General features: G+C 54.0%; 1 protein-coding gene across 2 annotated transcripts; it reads left to right on the top strand.

The window, feature by feature from the left end:
* The first annotated feature begins 4,140 nt into the window (after positions 1-4,140).
* Sh3bp1 (SH3 domain binding protein 1) lies at positions 4,141-17,597 on the top strand. Of its 2 annotated transcripts, none has more exons than XM_075959931.1 (18): positions 4,141-4,367; positions 5,511-5,571; positions 5,799-5,903; positions 6,899-6,975; positions 7,496-7,607; positions 7,700-7,776; positions 8,183-8,327; positions 8,957-9,025; positions 9,163-9,253; positions 9,775-9,920; positions 11,043-11,154; positions 11,517-11,598; positions 11,688-11,768; positions 12,540-12,656; positions 13,134-13,231; positions 13,513-13,657; positions 15,581-15,672; positions 16,863-17,597. In XM_075959931.1, exons 1-18 carry the CDS (start codon positions 4,309-4,311, stop codon positions 17,255-17,257), a joined length of 2,064 nt encoding a protein of 687 aa, XP_075816046.1. In that variant the 5' UTR covers positions 4,141-4,308; the 3' UTR covers positions 17,258-17,597. The 2 variants fall into 2 exon arrangements, with proteins under 2 accessions (XP_075816046.1, XP_075816047.1); XM_075959932.1 differs by having other exon boundaries at positions 4,165-4,367; positions 5,529-5,571.
* The last annotated feature ends 486 nt before the right edge of the window (positions 17,598-18,083 follow it).

Genomic DNA, 18,083 nt, shown 5'->3' with positions numbered 1-18,083 from the left:
GGACCTGTGGAAGTGGGAGTGGGCAAGGGCGTTATCAGAGCCCCAGGAAATGCACCTGTGCTGGCTGCTGTGGGCAGAAGCCAATACTTGGAGGCTTTCTAGTATTGCCACAATCTAGCCATGTGGCAAAGTGCCTCAGCTGGTAGGATGAAGCCAACAGCCTCCACCCCACCCTGCCTACTGGCTACCCTGACCACATCCGCTCAAGTAGTCTCACTAGCAGATGCCAGCCAGACTGTCGCAGGGATGGCAGGCAAATGTGTGTGGAGGCTGGTTGGTCCTTCAGTGGCCACACTGAAGGCAGGAGCGAAGGCCTGAGGGAGTTTCCAGACAAAGCCATGTGTGCAGCAGAAAGGCTATGGCTCATAGGCCTGAGGTCTGTCCTCTGACCCGGCCTCCACCACACAGCCAACTGGTGTGCACATCTGCTCGAAGAGCCTGGGTCTGCATGGCTGCCAAACGGAGGCAAAGACAGCATCCTTAGGGGAGGATGAGCTCTGCTATCTTAAGGCAGCTGGACATGTTTCAAGAGCGACTGAGGCAGGGATGGCCAAGGCTCTTGTCCCTCCTGACTTTCGGTGGTTGAGTAATGACTAACAGCAGGTAGTGCCAGGCACTTTTCTGAGAATTTTACATGCTTAATTCTTGTAATCCTATTATGCTTGTGCTGTTTGTGGCTGAGGGGTGAGCTGTCTTATCCATTCAGTTAGTGTGCTGCTGAGAGACATCCCCCCCCCAAGTCCCATGGCTGTTCTTTGGGGAGAGACATCCCCCCCCCCCCCGAGTCCCATGGCTGTTCTTTGGGGATGCAGGGAATCACTGATCTGGTATCCTCCAAGTCATTCATGACACCATACTGCTGAGCTACTGAGCCCCAGAGGGCTCATCCGTGAGCTGGACAAGACCACGCTGGGTGGCTCTCCACTTGAGTCAACAGGCCTATAGTTTAGGGAGGAGTTAGCTGGTGACCTCGGAAGTACTTCTGTACCATTCTGAAGTCTGTGGTCCTTTTCAGTGGCTCCTGTCAGCCTATACCTGTAATACCTGCTAATGGGAAGATAAGAGCATTGCAAGTTCAAGACCAACTGGGCAGCTTAGCAAGACTTTCTCCCAAAATAAAAAGAAGGGCTGGCAAAGTGACTCCGTGGGTAAAGGTACCCGCCATGAAGCATGAGGACCCAAGCTCGACCCCTAGCACCAACATGGTGGAAGAGGAGTGACCTCTGACCTCCCCATGAGAGTAATGTATGCACATGTGCACACATGCAGACACTAAATTAAAAAATGTGGCTAAGGGAGCTGAGGTTCTTCCAGAGAACCAGGTTCGATTCCCAGCATCCACATGATGGCTCACAATGATCTGTAATTCCAGTTCCCGGGGATCCAACACCCTTTTCTGGCCTCCAAAGGGACTGCACACTCACGATACATAGACATACATGCAGGAAAAACACCTGTACACATAAAATGAAATTTATTTTTTTTTTAATTTGCTGGGCAGTGGTGGCACATGCCTTTAACCCCAGCACTCAGGAGGTAGAGGCAGGTGTATCTCTGAGCGTTTGAGGTCAACCTGGTCTACAGAAGAGTTCTGGAACAGCCGGGGCTATAAAAGAGAAACCCTGACTTGAAAAACAAAACAAAAATAAATTAAAAAAATTTTTTTTAAGTAAAAAGAGATCTGAGGCTGGGACTTGGTGGTAGAGCCCTTGCCAAGCAGCACAAAGCCTTGGGTTTGATCCCTAGTACAAAAACCACAAAACCAAAACACTGAGCCAGGGGGTGATAGCACATGCCTTTAATTCCAGCACTCGGGAGACAGAGGCAGGTGAATCTCTGAGTTCGAGGCCAGTGTCTACAGAGCAAGTTCCAGGACAGGCTCCAAAGCTACACAGAGAAATCTTGTCTAGAAAAAATAAAAACCACAAAAACCAAAATACCCACCCCCATGAAAGAGAAGCCACCCCGGTGCCCATGATCTTGGTATTTACTAATCAAAACTTTCTGATCACAACACCCTTTGAAGGAATAGCCTATGGTCCAACCTCTGGGGCTTCCAATCGTCTATGATTCAACAGGTGTGACACAGGAGGGCTTCATTACAAGGTGACCCAGCCAAGAAGCACAATAGCACATCTGGCTGGGCCCAGAAGGGCCCTGGGTCTGGCTGCAGGGAAGTTAGAGCTGGGGAATGGGGGCTGGGCAAGAGTTTGAGTGGTTAGAGACTCTGGTCATCTCTTTAAAACAAAACAAAACAACCTGCTTTCTAGCCCAGGGAGCTGTCCTGTCCCCAGGCTAGAGTTAGGACTAGGCCGGGACAAACCTAGGAAGCATAGGGTATAAGCCAGGCCTGCCCTCGGGAACTTCCAGACCAGTCAAGCCACCTGATAGCCTGACCAGCCCTGAACATGAAGGCAGAAGGACCATGGAGTTCAGAAACCTCCCTAGAGGCAAGAAGATGGCACCTGGAGCCAAGTGCTCACTCACCTAGCGGGAGTGTGCCCATTGCCAAGTCAGAGAAAACTGAATCTCAAGAATGTTCTGGAGCTGGGCAGTGGTGGTGCATTGCATGCCTTTAATTCTAGCACTCAGGAGGCAGAGGCAAGCAGATCTTTGTGAGTTTGAGGCCAGTCTGGTCAACAGAGTGAGTTCCATGACAGACTCCAAAGTTACTCGGAGAAACGGTGTCTCAAAAGAGTTAAATAAATTAAAAAAAAAAAAAAAAACAAAAAGAATGTTCTGGGTAGGACCTGGATGGTGGGGAAAAAAAAGGGGGCCGAGATCAGAAGCTAAACATTCCAAGTCTAACATCAGGAGCCCAGGTCTATGCCACTCTGGTGTCTCCATCAGTGCACCCCAAGGTTGGACCCCTCTCAAGGGGTCTTCTGCCATTTCTTTTCCAAACACTGGTCAGCAGCCTTCTAACTGGAAAAAAAGAAGTCGGGAAGGAACCTGGCCTGCCATCTCCTGACACGCAGAGCCAGGATTCCAGGGAGGGGCGCTGTTCTAGCCGTTTGCTCTGGCCCTAGCAGCACTAGCTGCTGGGACCCCTGGGGCTCCTTCCAGCTTCAATAGGATTTCCTGAATGAATAAAGGGGCTGCCAGCTCCCAGCGAGTGCCCGAGTGCCTACCGGGCGCCAGGCCTGTGCTGGGAGTAGGGTATGCAGAGGCGGCTGTCTTTGAGAAGCTCAGCGGCTGTGTACGCCCCACACAGTAGGTGCACAAGCCGTGTGGTTCTGAACTGAAACTAACGGAGCAAAGTGTGGTGTGGTGCTCAGGGCTTCCTGTAGCCTCCCTCCCGCCTCCCCATGGCTGAAGGGTTCACACGGGAGTCAGCTTGCTGTTGCCCACGGGCTCTCTTGCCGGGTAGTAACTACCAGTTATGAACACCTACTGTATGCCCAGCGGCAAGTTCCAAAGGGAAAACTTCTATCGGGTTTGGGGGTTCAGAGCAGGCACCCATATCAGTGCCTGACAAGAAGGAAGGTTAGGGAGCAGGAACATTTTCCAAGAGGGACGAGAAAGCTTTACAAATAGAGGAAACTGTCCAAACTGAGGACCCTTAAAGTGGAGTACCTCTAAGGCCAAGAAGCAGATCGGGGTATCTTGTTTACTCTGTGGTATGGGCTGATCCAGGGCATTGCCCTATCAGACCACTATACACAGTGAATGAGAACTTTTGGGGACCGGTCCAAGGACATTAGTGTCTGGTGGCCCCAGGTAGCCCAGGTTTCCCAGTCATGGTCTAGCAGGCCTGAGGGATGGCCACGGGATGGTATGGAGTAAGAAATCTCCAAGGAGCAATCCTTGGTTACTGGCCTGCACAGGTTCCTAAGGCTTGTCCCCCGCCTGTCTCTTCAAGGCACAGAGCCTTCTTTTCCCTTTAAGAGAGCAAAGGTTGTTTATGCCCAGGGCGGCGGTGGCAGGAGCGGCTTACCTGCTTCCCGCCACCCGTCGCCGCAGCGGGGCAGGGTGCGGGAAGAAGGATCCCGCACTCAACGTGCATACTGCAGAGAGACAGACCGACAGACACTCGCCAGGCGACCAGCCGGGGGTCGTTGGGGCCCGGAAGCCGCGAGAAAGCGAGACTCCAAACTTGGAGAGAGGAGTGACCTGGGGGCCGGGGGCGGAGTCGTGAGCGGGGGAGGAGAGCGCCAGCGCCAGCGCCAGCCAGAGGAGCGCGGCGGCCCAGGAAGCCAGAGCGCCGCCCACCCATCCGGGGCGAAGCGCGCGGAGAAGCAGGCTGGGCCGGGGGTTGCCAGCCTCGACCCCCCACGGTGACCCCTCGGCCCCCAGTCCGGACCCAAGATGATGAAGAGGCAGCTGCACCGCATGCGGCAGCTGGCCCACACTGGCAGCTTGGGACGGTGAGTGTCACCCCCTTCTAGCTCTGCTGTCTCCCCGCAGGACCTGAGCGGGCGCAGGAGAGTCGGGAACCGGTCAGAGAGGTCGGGGACATCTGGGCAGCGGTCCTCTAGCATGCCAGAGCCCCGACCTAGCTTCCTGGCGTCTGAAGCCACAGTGGTCGCACAGGCACTGCTGGCCTTTGAGGGGGTAAAAGGCACCTCCATTCTTGGTTGGAAAGGCTGCTGAGAGCAGAATGCGCCCTGAGCCGGAACGCTGCCCGGAGCCTCATTTGTCCTCTCTGGACAATGGGAACAATTAACCACTTCTAACTGCTGGATTGGGGAGGAACAGAGCCAATTGGGGGCCCCAGACCCTGGGGGAAGGGACTGGCAGTGTTCTAGCCTGGGGAGGAGGGGCCTGCTCTGAGCTGGGTGTCCGTCCCCTCCCCCAGCCCAGGGGCCTCCTGCAGCAAAGTCTTGCTTCTGCTTTTCGCAGGCTCAGGTAAAGGCACCCCCGTTCTCCTCGGTCCCCAGCTCCGAGAACTAGGGGAGCGGAAGTTTGGGGAGTTTCTCGGAGCTTTTCTCTCTGCTCCTCTTCCCCAGCCTGGGAGTTCCCCATTCTTTGGGCCTTGGGAGGGAGTATCCAGAAACTTGATCCTGTCCTCCGGTGACATAGACACCTGTGTGCACCTACGAAGCCAGGCCACTATGCTCTGAACCCATGTCCCTATGTGTCCCTGGCCAGAGTCTGGGGACCTGCCCACAGCTGCAGTCCAATGTCGTGTGCCTGTGGGCCTGACCACCCCGGAGGCTAGCTTCCACACTTCCCGTTCTGGGGGCCAGCTTAGACCTCCTCTTTCCGGGGCAGGCAAACGATTTGGGGGATGGGAAGAAGAGAAACTTTTCCTCTGTGTCCCAAAACCGAGCCCTGGGTAGCTCCCTCCTGCCCTTTCGGTGTCACGGTTCCACCCTCTCCCAGGGCACAGCCCTGGGTGGAGAAGGAAGCAGGCATGCATCCTCTAAAACCTACGGAATGTGCTCCAACTGCGGTGGGGACAGGCCACCCAGGCTTGGTGGGTCCTGGAAGGAACTGGGGCCCAGGTGCCATATGCTGGGAACCGAGGGAGGTGGTGGGTTTCCTAACCCAGACTGACTCAGCAGAAGGCCCCCTTTCCCCCACAGCACCCCAGAGACTGCCGAGTTCTTGGGTGAGGACCTGCTGCAGGTACGTGCCTGGGCGGGCTGGACTGGGAGGCAGGTCCGTGCAGGCTGTCAGTATAGAGGCTGACAGGTGGGGACAGCAGAGGAGGGCCTGGTTGAGTCATTCCCTGCTGGCCAGGGGCGCTCCAGGAGGGAAGAGAAAAGTGATTCTTGCTCTAGGGGAGACAACAGAGCAGTCACCCCTTACAATCTACAGTGCCCCCCCCCTCCGCCCTCCCCTCTACCTCCCAGGTGGAGCAGCGCCTGGAACCTGCTAAGCGAGCAGCCCACAATGTTCACAAACGGCTACAGGCCTGTCTACAGGGCCAAAGCGGGGCTGACATGGACAAGCGGGTGGTAAGTGGGGGTCTCCAGGAGGAGGGAGGGGCCTGAGTGATGAGGGATGGGGTGGCAATGAGGCCCTCTGGTTCGGCTGCAGATTCTCCAGTTTGCTCCAAACCAGCACACCCCCAGGCGGTGTAGGTGGGCGGAGCGCCGTGTGAGCTGGATGGAGGATGCTCACTGTTGTTACTCAACAGGCTGCGTTTATTGACTCCTGCCAGACTGTTGCTAAGACTGCCAGTGCATTGTCTCCCAAGAGCCCTGGCAAGAGTCCCTTGTACAAGTCGCTCGTGTTTAATGGGAGACCAGGACCTAAATTTACTAACCCGAGATCACATAGCTAACAAGTGGCAAAACCGACCCTGTGGTCCCTCTGGCGTGTTCTCCATAGCTCCAGGTGGAAGTATGGGGATGATTAGAGATTCATGTGACTAGAGCTGGAGGCTTGGCTGAGGAAAAGCACTTGCTCTTGAAGAGACCTGGGTTGGGTTCCCACAACTATCTAGTCCCAATCTCAGGGATTCTGACAAACCTGTCCAATGCCCTGAAGGCATCAGTCACTCTTGGGCCTGGCTATAAGGCAATAGGCAGCCTTGGAGAGCTTAAACTAGATGTTGACCGGATTAAACCACCTACAACCCAAGGCAGGGAATGAGTTCAGGCCACCCTCCTCCCAGCCACCAGGCCAGCTCTCTTTGCTGTGGTGTGACCTTGGAACAGCTTCCAGCTCCCTTTTCCTGGGATTGATCATTCCTTCTTGCCTAGTCAAGTAATTGGAGAGGGAGGAAGGGAGAGAGGAAGGGAGAGGGGGACCCCAGGTAGGCCGGAGATCTTCACAAACACACACGCACACACGCGTGCCATCCTATTTCCACGCTTTACCTGTGACTGTGGACTTGATTGGTTGGCTCCTCCCTCTGCTGAAGTGTGGGTGTGGCCGGGTGCTCTGGGCTCAGGTTGGGTGGAGGAGACTGGTAAACTCACGTCGGCTCACCCCGCCCTCCCTGCAGAAGAAGCTTCCTCTCATGGCTCTTTCCACCACGATGGCGGAAAGCTTCAAAGAACTGGACCCCGATTCTAGCATGGGGTGAGCATGGACGGGGGTCTGTGGGTCCCGATTCTAGCAAGGGGTGAGCATGGACGGGGGTCTGTGGGTCCCGATTCTAGCATGGGGTGAGCATGGATGGGGTCTGTGGGTCCCGATTCTAGCAAGGGGTGAGCATGGACGGGGGTCTGTGGGTCCCGATTCTAGCAAGGGGTGAGCATGGACGGGGGTCTGTGGGTCCCGATTCTAGCATGGGGTGAGCATGGATGGGGTCTGTGGGTCCCGATTCTAGCAAGGGGTGAGCATGGACGGGGGTCTGTGGGTCCCGATTCTAGCATGGGGTGAGCATGAATGGGGACCTGGCCTTCACTAGATGCCAGCAAACAATGAGGGGACCATATCAGCCACAGTGTCTGCCTCAAAAGGCTGACCAAGCTGAGAGCACTGTCCAGGTCAGTAAGACCTGAGAAAGCAAGAAATGGAGCCACAGGGAACTTCAAGTATTTCTATGTGAAGGTGAGGGGCCAGGGAAGCCTTGACCTATTGTGTTCTCTACACACAGGAAGGCCTTGGAGATGAGTTGCGCCATCCAGAACCAGCTGGCCCGAATCTTGGCTGAGTTCGAGATGACCCTGGAGAGAGATGTCCTGCAGCCGCTCAACAGGCTGAGTGAGGTGACCCTGCGGGCAGCCCCAGCCTCCCTAACCTCCTGCTCCCCCTGTCTCACCCACCCAGGCCCCTGAACCCTCCCTGTGCCTACCCTCAGGAGGAGCTGCCTGCCATCCTCAAACACAAGAAAAGCCTGCAGAAGCTGGTGTCCGACTGGAACACAATCAAGAGCAGGTGAGTACCTAAACCTAGGCCAAGACATAGTAGGGCTCTGCCGGGCCCGTTGGGTACTTGTGGCCATGCTGGTCCTTGGGAACACATGTGGGAAAGACATATATATGTGAGGGTGTGCATGTGCTCCCTTTAGGTGACCCCAAAACTAAGAAAGCCACTCGTTTCCAAGATCCTTATATGGTTGTAGGGCTCCTATTCTGCATTCTGGAGCTGGATTGCTGTGATCACCAGGAACACCACCAGAGGGAGCCCTACAGCACTTTGGCCTAGTCTGGGCAGAGGCCCAAGGAATTTCTATTTTGCCTCTATAAACCCTAGAGTCCTGTATGATTACGTGTATGGAGGGGACACTTAGCTCTGACCATGCAATGGGGCCAGTGACCACCCACCTTGGGACCTTCCCCAGGCTCAGCCAGGCAGCCAAGAACTCAGGGAGCAGCCAAGGCCTGGGTGGCGGCCCAAGCAGTCATAGCCACACCGCCACTGCCAACAAGGTGGAGACACTGAAGGAAGAAGAGGAGGAGCTAAAGAGAAAGGTGGAGCAGTGCAAGGTGAGGTCACTTGGAATCGCCACACAGGGGACAGGTGCGGGTAGCCTGTGCATTTGACAGGTGGGAGAATTAAACTCAGAGAAGGGACAAAGCTGGCCTCGGCAGCCCTGAGTTTTAGTTCCAGGCAGTTAGGGGTCAGCATCTACGTAGTGGAGCACGACCCAGAGCCCCTGCCATCCTTATCAAGTGCGTTAGCAGCTGGGATGTGGTTGTTGGGACTCTCTGTGTCTAGCGAGTGAATGAATGAATGAATGTGTTTGTCGAACGAATGAAGAACATTTGTACGATGAGTGATTGTTAGAGAGAGTTGGCGTTTGCTGGATAAGTGAACGAAGCGAGTGGTGCTTGCCAAGTGGATGAATGAATGAATGAATGAATGGGTGGGTGGGTGGGTGAAGGAATGATTGCATGGTGGATATGAACAGATTGTGCTAAAGATCTGAGGACCCAATGTAAAGAACTGAAAATCGTAAAGAACAAAGTGTAGACCTTGACCGAGCGAGAAAGCTGACTGGGACCTTCCATGTGCGGACCTTCCATGTGCAGCTGTTCAGCTCTGGGCAGCTAATCTTCCAGTAGCTTCCCTGCCAGCCCCCAGCCTCACCTGCCCTCTCCCCTCTGTCTCTAAGGATGAGTACTTGGCCGACCTGTACCACTTTGCCACCAAGGAAGACTCATACGCCAACTACTTCATTCATGTGAGCCCATGACCCAGCTCCAGCTACCTGAAATCAGGGTGAACGCCACAGGGAAGGACTTCTGGGACCCCCCCCAAGAGTCCTGGGGAATTCTCCACTTCCCTCATTTCTCCGGGGGACGTCCTTTGTCCCCACAGCTCCTGGAAATTCAGGCTGATTACCATCGCAGGTCACTGACCTCACTGGACACGGCCCTAGCAGAGCTGAGGGACAACCACAGCCAATCAGGTGGGGACATGAGTAAGCCAGCCTCACACCTCCTACCATAGAATACTTAGGGCTTTATAAAAGTTTGCTCCTTAGCCAGGCATGGTCGCTAACACCTTTAGTACTGGTACTCGGGAGGCGGAGGCAGGTGGATCTCTGAGTTCAAAGCCAGCCTAGTTTACACAGAGAGTCCCTGGACAACCCTGTCTGGAAAAACAAACAAAAATAGTTTGCTCCTTACCCAGAAGGGCAGAAGGGAGCCATGGGTGAGGTGGGAGTTGGGAGAGGACCGGATCCAGTCTTCGTGGGTGGACTTCTGCTGCTGTGGGGAAGGAAGAGGACAGGAGCCAGGAGACCTTCTAGAAGGTTGGAATCTGAACAAGGGAGGGCAGTGGAAGTGGGCAGACTCAGGAGGTAGACTAGATGGCTGTGTGTGCCACTGAAGTAGATTGGAAGGCAGGTTCCTAGAGGTGCCCGGTCTGCCCTGGCCCTACTGCCTGGGGCAGGAAGAACCAGGCTTCTGATGTGTTTCATTTCCACAGATCTCTCCCCTTTGATGACGGCTACCCCCATCTCCAGGGTATATGGGGTATCCCTGAGAACCCACCTGCAAGAGCTGGGTCGTGACATTGCCCTGCCCATTGAGGCCTGCGTTCTAATGCTGCTATCAGAGGGCATGCAGGAGGAGGTGAGAGCTGAGGCATGGAGTTTGGCAGGGCCGTGTGCCTCCCCCACGCTGCTATCCATAGTTCCCCTCTCAGGGGGAAGGCGTAACCTCCCATTGCCAAACTGACTCTGACTCACTGATTGGCATTTCAGGGGCCTGGCACCGTGCCACAGGTAACTGAGGTGTCCTTGCTCCACTTACTAATCCCAGTGGCCCTGGGTGTGAGTGGGGCTTCTCATTGGCTGTGTTTGGCAAAAAGTAAATGTGCTCAGAGTCACATGAGGAACCAGGGGTCCCCAGTCCAGTCCTTGTTAGATGCTGGCCCTTTCCTGAAGATAGACTGCTGGGTGAAAAATCACCCAACAACAAGTAGATTTCAGGCTCCCCACCAATCATACTGAGACTTCTCTCCCCCCATGAGACTTCTGTTCCTTACTGTTCTCCCAGCCCCCGCTTCTCACACACACACACACTCACACACATACATACACACACACATACACACACACACTCACTCTCACGCACACACACACACACACACAAACATACACACACACTCACTCTCACACACACTCTCTCACACACACACAAACATACACACTCACTCTCTCACACACACACTCTCTCTCTCACACACACATACACACACACACTCTCTCACACACACACACTCACTCTCACGCACACACACACATACACACACACACCCACTCTCACACACACACTCTCTCTCTCTCACACACACACATACACACACACACTCTCTCACACACACACACACTCACTCTCACGCACACACACACATACACACACACTCACTCTCACACACACACATACACACACACACTCTCTCTCACACACACACATACACACACACTCACTCTCTCACACACACAAACATACACACACACTCACTCTCACACACACTCTCTCTCACACACACACACACACTCACTCTCACACACACACACAGCCATTTCCCAGTCCTGCCTTGTGCTCAGAACTCCAGGCCTTGACATTGGGAGGGTGGCATAGACACCACAATGCCATCTCTGACCACCAGGGGTGTGGGACACTGAAGGCCAGCAGCCTGCTCCTGCCCCCCTCTCTGTGACACACTGTATGTCCCTTCTTGTGCCCCAGGGCCTCTTCCGTCTGGCTGCTGGGGCCTCTGTGCTGAAGCGCCTCAAGCAAACAATGGCCTCAGATCCCCACAGCCTAGAGGAGTTCTGCTCGGACCCCCATGCTGTGGCAGGTACCTGATCCACTGGGAACTCTAGGCAGAAGGTGGGACTGGGCAGAGCTGCCTAAGGTAACACTATCAGAGTTCGGCTTTAGGTCTGATACGCTACCAAAGAGACACCTTGGGGCACATAGGAGTTCGCGATGCAGATCTGTGATGAACCCTTGAAATGTATGTGCATTTATTTTTAGGACAAGCTTTTAATTACTTCGCTAAAAGGGCCTGTGACCCACAGAAACTATCAGACTTAGACACGTTAATAGTTAGTGAGAATACAGCTAGAGGTTCTTTCCAAGTGGAGAGCGCTGGGTCCTCGGGCACACAGAAGGGGAGTTGGGGGTTCTGCCTTACACCTTCCCCTGGCCTTGTTTCAGGTGCTCTCAAGTCCTATCTCCGGGAGCTGCCAGAGCCCCTGATGACCTCTGACCTCTATGATGAGTGGATGAGAGCAGCCAGGTGAGGAGGTGGGGTTGAGGGGTATGGGGAGGTGAAAGCGCTAAGAATGTGGCCCTGAGCTGGCTCACTGGTGAGTCTCCCTTTTCCAGCCTGAAGGAGCCTGGGGCTCGCCTGGAGGCCCTTCATGGTGTTTGCAGCCGCCTGCCCCAAGAGAACTTCAACAACCTCAGGTGAGCCCTGGCCCACCCCCGCACACCCAGCCCCGCAAAGCTCTGGTTTCGACTCTAACCCTGTGTTGTGCCTGAGCACAGAACCTCACCTGTGATGTTCTGGTCCTTTGTTTTATATTAGACTGTATCCCAGGAGACACAAATGTAGCCAGCTTGTGCCTATAGATGCCGGCACAAGGGAGGCTGAGTTTGAGGCCAGCCTGGGCTATGGAGTGAGACCCTGTCTTAAGCAAAGATAATTCGGCTGGGGATGTAGTTGTTGGTGGAGTGCTTACCTAGTATACCTACAGTGTACGAAGCCCTGGGTTTACTCCTCAGCACGGTATATACTGGAGGTATTCATGCCTGCAGTTAGAGAAAGCGTAAGGATCAGAACTTCAGGGTCATCCTTGGCTGTAGAGAGTTCGAGGCCAAACTGGGCTAGGAGACCTTGTCTTAAAAGACAAACAAAGAAGCCAAACCTCTTACACTTGTGAAACTGTGTTGCCTGGCTTCAGACCCCACCCCTGCCACTCTCAGACCCTGGGCATTCAGTCTGGTGTCAGCACTGGAGACAGTCCCGACTGCCTGTGGCAGCCAGAAGATTCTCAGCTTAGCTTCTCCTCTCACATACAGTTGACCCTCAAAAAAATAGATCAGGGAACTTAGCTGGTAAAAACGTAACCATACCATGTGTTATCTGTTCCTCTCTGGAAACTCAAGGGTATGAAGTTCTCAGGCCTTTAAGGGCATTGGTAAGCATTTCTGACCCTCTGCCACCCACCAACCCAGGTACCTGATGAAGTTTCTGGCACTGCTGGCAGAAGAGCAAGAAGTGAACAAGATGACACCCAGCAACATCGCCATTGTCTTGGGGCCCAACCTGCTGTGGCCTCCTGAGAAAGAAGGGTGAGGGCCATGAGCACAGGAGCCTGTCCCTAGCTAGTCACCAGCCTGGTAGTGATGGGGCACCTACGTGGTGACCTGGTGTGGATTCTGGAAACCATGGAGGATGATGGAAACCTTACTCCCATCCCTCCAGACATGGGCCTTGGAGAGCTTCCATGCATTCTAAGGGAGTTGCTGTGGGAATTAGATGGGCAATGCTTTACACACTGTAAGGTGTGGTGACTCAGGAGCATCATCATTGCGCTCCAGGCCACAGACAGATGACAAGGTGTCATTCCGTGTGCTGAACTGTGGTTGCTCAGTGGGGGTAATCAGTTCAAGAACTGTGGAGAAAGAGCCCAGAATTGATGAGTGATGTCTGTCATAGGTGACGGAGTGGGAGATGGGGAACGGGAGCTATACGTGTGCCGTCAGCCGTGCCCAGCGGAGTCACACGATGCTAGGGTCGCTAAAACTCTTGCTTCTCTTTTGTACCAGGGACCAGGCCCAGCTAGATGCAGCCTCTGTGTCCTCAATTCAGGTGGTGGGTGTGGTCGAGGCGCTGATACAGAGTACAGACACCCTCTTCCCTGGAGGTGACGTCCTTTCTTCATATCATCTCTAGGCACCCCCACACCCCATTCCTGGACTCCGACCCAGTCTCAGTCCTGTTTCCCCCACAAACCCTCCTTGTGACTTAGAAGAAGCTGCTTTTTCACACTGGGCCTCAGTTTCTCATCTGTGAAATGGGAACAGTCCTGCCTGGCCCATGGGACTGAGAAGGCCAAGAGCAATCCCGTCATTTCAGGGAAAGCGAGTAGCCTCGGGTCAGAATGGGGAACTCTCTGAACTTGACACCTGTTCATTCTGTCTCTAGATATCAACTTCAGTGTATCAGGCATCTTCTCAGCCCTGGCCCCCCAGGAAAAGGTCAGTAGCCAACGGACCTCTGAGGAATTGCCACCTGCTGTACCTGTGCCAGCTGCCACCCCAGGTCCAGCCTCGATGCCCGTGAAAGAAAGGTAAGGGCTAAGTAGAATGACTATCTTCTCCCTGGCCACGTGGACTTTCGCCTGGGGCACTGTCTCTGAGGACTTAGGGATGGAATGGCGATATTTGCCCTGCAGATCTGGTCCCACTGGTTGGAGTAGGTGGAAGGAGCCTACCCTTAGCCTTCCTCGTAGCATGGCTATTTCTATATCACCTACTATGTGCCAGGCATTGTTCATGGCCTGGGAATTTAGGGAATTGGGAGGGGATGGTTGGGCTCTATAACTGTCCTGTATCCAATTCTCTAAGTCTAGAAGGGTTTTGTGGTACCGACAAGGGCCTCAGTGGCTCACACCATGGCCATGTACTCCCTCAGATGAGGCAGACATATGCCACCCTCAACCCTTGACATGGGTGGGGCAGGGAGAGTGGCCCTGTGATGATGCCAGGCTGGATGCATGCTCTGCTGTGGGAGGAGGCAGTGTATGTGTACTGTGAAGAGCTGTAACAGTTAGGGAGGAAAGGAAGGGCGCCCTGGAATCCAGGCTCTCATGGATTATTTCCTTCAGCTCACATGCTTTCTGACTTCTGTTGGCAGAACATCCCCTAAAGATCACATGGAGGTCTGGGGGTGCACCTTACCTGGTAGAGTGCTTGCCCAGTTCCAGCCCCAGCGTTCCATAGCACGGACTTGGTGCTAACCTATAAGCTCTCACTGGAGAGGTGCAGGCAGAAGGATCATCTTTCCTATGTGGAAAGTTCAAGGCCAGCCTGGGCTGCACAAGGCAATCTCAAAAAAGAGGAAAAGACCACCTGGGACGCCAAGGCAGGGAGGTCACCTGGCATTCCACCTCTCACTCCGTGGGTTGTCCACCAGATTATAGCTCAGTCGTGGTGTTGTCCTAGATGCTCTCTGCTGCCGTGGCGAACAACTTGGGAAGAATAGGGCTTATTGGGCTTGCACCTCTAGGGAGCAGTCTGTGACAGGTCTCAAGCAGGAGCAGGGTCAGGAGAATGCTGATCACTGCCTTGCATGCCCTGACTGGTTATCAGCCAGGTTGTTTCCTTCCTTCCTTCCTTCCTTCCTTCCTTCCTTCCTTCTTTCCTTCCTTCCTTTCTTTTCTTTTTAAAAAGATTTATTTATTATGTATACAGTGTTCTGCCTGCATGTATGCCACATGCCAGAAGAGGGCACTATATCTCATTATATTATATATTATTGTTATTATTATATTATATTTTATTATTATATAGTTGTGAGCCACCATGTGACTGCTGGGAATTGAACTCAGAACCTCTGGAAAAGCAGCCAGTGCTCTTAACTTCTGAGCCATCTCTCCAGCCCCAAAAGTCAAAGTCTCCTGCTCTTTGGAGCTGTTTTGTTTTCTGGTTTTTTGTTTGTTTGTTTTGTTTTGTTTTATGGGAGGCATGGTTCAAGATATTAGTTCTCTGTGTAGCCTTGACTGTCTTGGAGCTTTCTCTATAGTCCAGGCTGGCCTCGAACTTACAGAGTTCTGCCTGCCTTTGCCTCCCGAATGCTGGGATTAAAACCTTGCACTGCCACCTCCCATCAGCCAGCTTTCTTATACTTTCTTATACAGTTCAGGACCATCAATGGTCCAGGCACTGCACAGCCCACTGTGAGCTGGGCCTTCCCCCTCAGTCAGCAATGAATACAGTTCCCCACAGACATGGTCACAGGCCCGTCTGATTTGGTCAGTCCCTCAGTAGAGACTCCTCCTTTGCATGTGACTCTTGGTTGTGTCAAGTTAGGACACAGACTCCTACCAATCCCAGAAGTGTCTACCAAGGGACCGAGAGTGAGGACAGAGTCTCCACACGGCCATAGGCAGTAGGGAGCAAGTCCTACCCACCAGTTTGGAATCATGCCCGACTCTAGAAGATTGCCAGGAGATGGCCAAGCTTGACTGTTGCCCCTCTCCTTCCCTTAACAGGACAGAGTCTGAGTTGCCCAAGCCAGCTTCCCCCAAGGTCAGCAGGAGCACCACAGAAACGGCTGCTTCAGCAGAGGACATGACTCGGAGGAGTAAGTTGGGTGTGGGAGAGAAGAGCCAGAGAGCTGGCAATCCTAGTCCTCCCATGTCTTTGGACCACCAGAAAGGCCAGCAGTAGTGGAGTGAGATGCTCTGGGTTTGCAGCCTGGCACTCTGGACCCAGATTCTAGCTCTTATCCCTTGGGAAGGTGATGCTTTGCCTCAGCACCCTCCTGTGCGGTGTGGTAGAAACTGTAATTGCCCTGACCCTGAAGAATTGCATGGCCTGGGAGCTCAGGGAGCGTGCCAGACTCCGGCACACAGAAAGGGCGAGAGAAAGCTAGCCAATGTGAGCGTGATGGGTGTTCCAGCCCCCCAGAAGCCCAAAGGACTACAAAGCATAGGGCCAAAACTGTATTTAAGGGTAGAGGGAAGAGAGGTTTGGAAGGAGTCCTGGAGGCTCCTGACTTATATGTCAACCTGGTCCAGAATGGAGAGGTAAGAGAACAAGGATCCTTGTGGGGGCTGGATCACTGGGAGCCCCCACCCCAGGCCCTGAGGACGAGGGGGTTTAGAGCTGGCTGCTTCAGTAGAGCTAGGAGAACAGCAGCAGGAGCCTGCAGACCACACAGGGACCTGAAAGACAGGGATTGCTGGAGTCACCGGACCTGGCCCTGGCAGCTGTGGGAGACTGGGGCTCTCACCCCCTCTTACCAGTGAGGAAATGGGCCCCAGGAAGTAAATGTGTCACCCCAGACAGTCCAGTGCAGAGAGCCAGGGAGAGATTTGATCTTGACTCCACTTAGCCCCCCAGCTGCCTCACAAGGTCGAAGCTTACCGGAGGACCTGAGGCTTCTGAGGCATGCAGGACCCGTGTGTTAGCAGGGACGGGTAACATTTATCTATTCAACAAATGTGTTCCCACTCTTGCTTGACACCTAGACTGTGATAACCAGTGGCCATGTTGGGTCTATGTTCAAAGGAGAGGCACAAGTAAGGGCCAAGTAAGATGAAAATGGACAAGATGGTTTCAGAGACCTGCGAAACTGGGAATGGTGACAGCGTTACCATGGTGGGGGGCTGGGGCATCTTCTGTGAGCTGAGACATTGAGGACAACAGAGGAGGAGTGAAGAGACACTAAATGACAAGAACCCACTGGGGAAAGTGGCCCCCTCCCACCACACAGGAGGAATGCACTCAGACACACAAACCCCTAACTTTCCTATTTCCCTTCCTCCACAGCCAAGCGCCCCGCACCAGCGCGACCTACCATGCCACCTCCCCAACCCTCCAGTGCACGCTCATCTCCTCCAGCTCCATCCCTGCCCCCTGGCTCTGGTAGCCCTGGCACTCCCCAAGCTCTGCCACGCCGTCTGGTGGGCACCAGCCTCCGGGCCCCCACCGTGCCTCCCCCATTACCCCCTGTTCCTCCACAGCCTGCCCGGCGCCAGAGCAGGCGTTTACCAGGCTCCCCCAGCCCAGCCTCCCCTGGCCTGGTCATTTCAAACATGCCTACTCAGGTGGACCAGGGAGGGGCTACAGAGGACAGGGAAGGCCCTGAGACTGTAGGTGGACATCCCACTCCAGTTCTGCCACCCCAGCCCCGGCCCAGGGGCCTCACCTCAGAGACAGATTGAGCAGGCCTTCCTGCCTGAGATATCCTCAGTGTGCCCTCCTTCCCTCTCTCTCTCCCTCTCCCTGCCTCCCTTGTCCTCCCAGGACAGCCCTTGCCCTGTGCCTGGGTGCCTGCTGGGTCGGTCCCCATGGCTAAGAGGGCTCAGGTCAGCCCTCTACTTTCTTTTCCTCTTCCACTTTGAGCTTGGGGGCTCCCACCTGACTCCCCACTCTCTGGCAGGGGTCTCAAGGGAGCTACCAAAAGGAAGGACGGACCTGCCCATTCCCTATACAACTTTTATTTTTCTCTTGCCAATGTATTTTTGTAAGGCTCGTAAATAAATTATTTTTAACGAAACTGGAGCAACTGGCTGAGCAATAGCTTTCTCTCCTGGAGATAAAGAATAATCTGCGGGGCTGGAGAGATGGCTCAGAGGTTAAGAGCATTGCCCGCTCTTCCAAAGGTCCTGAGTTCAATTCCCAGCAACCACATGGTGGCTCACAACCATCTGTAATGGGGTCTGGTGCCCTCTTCTGGTCTGCAGGCATACACACAGATGGAATATTGTATACTTAATATATATATATTTATATATCTATTATATATATATATAAAAGAATAATCTGCTTCCACAAGGAGGGGTGGGGTCATAGTTTCTGCCTCCTTCCTTTCTCGGGCCATGTGCTTGCCACTTTCTTGGAGCTGCTGGTACGGTTCCCATATAATAGTTTCTCGTCAAGGTAATGGCACCATTGCCGGTGAAGTTACTGAGGCCAGTGAGAAGAGACTGCACAGATGACAGCTAGCAAAGCCTGGGCCTGAGATGAAATATTTGAGATTAGCTCTGA

The sequence above is a fragment of the Microtus pennsylvanicus genome, chromosome 2 (genome assembly GCF_037038515.1).
Source record: "Microtus pennsylvanicus isolate mMicPen1 chromosome 2, mMicPen1.hap1, whole genome shotgun sequence".
Classification (NCBI taxonomy): Eukaryota; Metazoa; Chordata; class Mammalia; order Rodentia; family Cricetidae; genus Microtus; species Microtus pennsylvanicus.
Note: the sequence above shows the minus strand (reverse complement) of the source record. Positions and strands in the feature narration are given on the sequence as shown.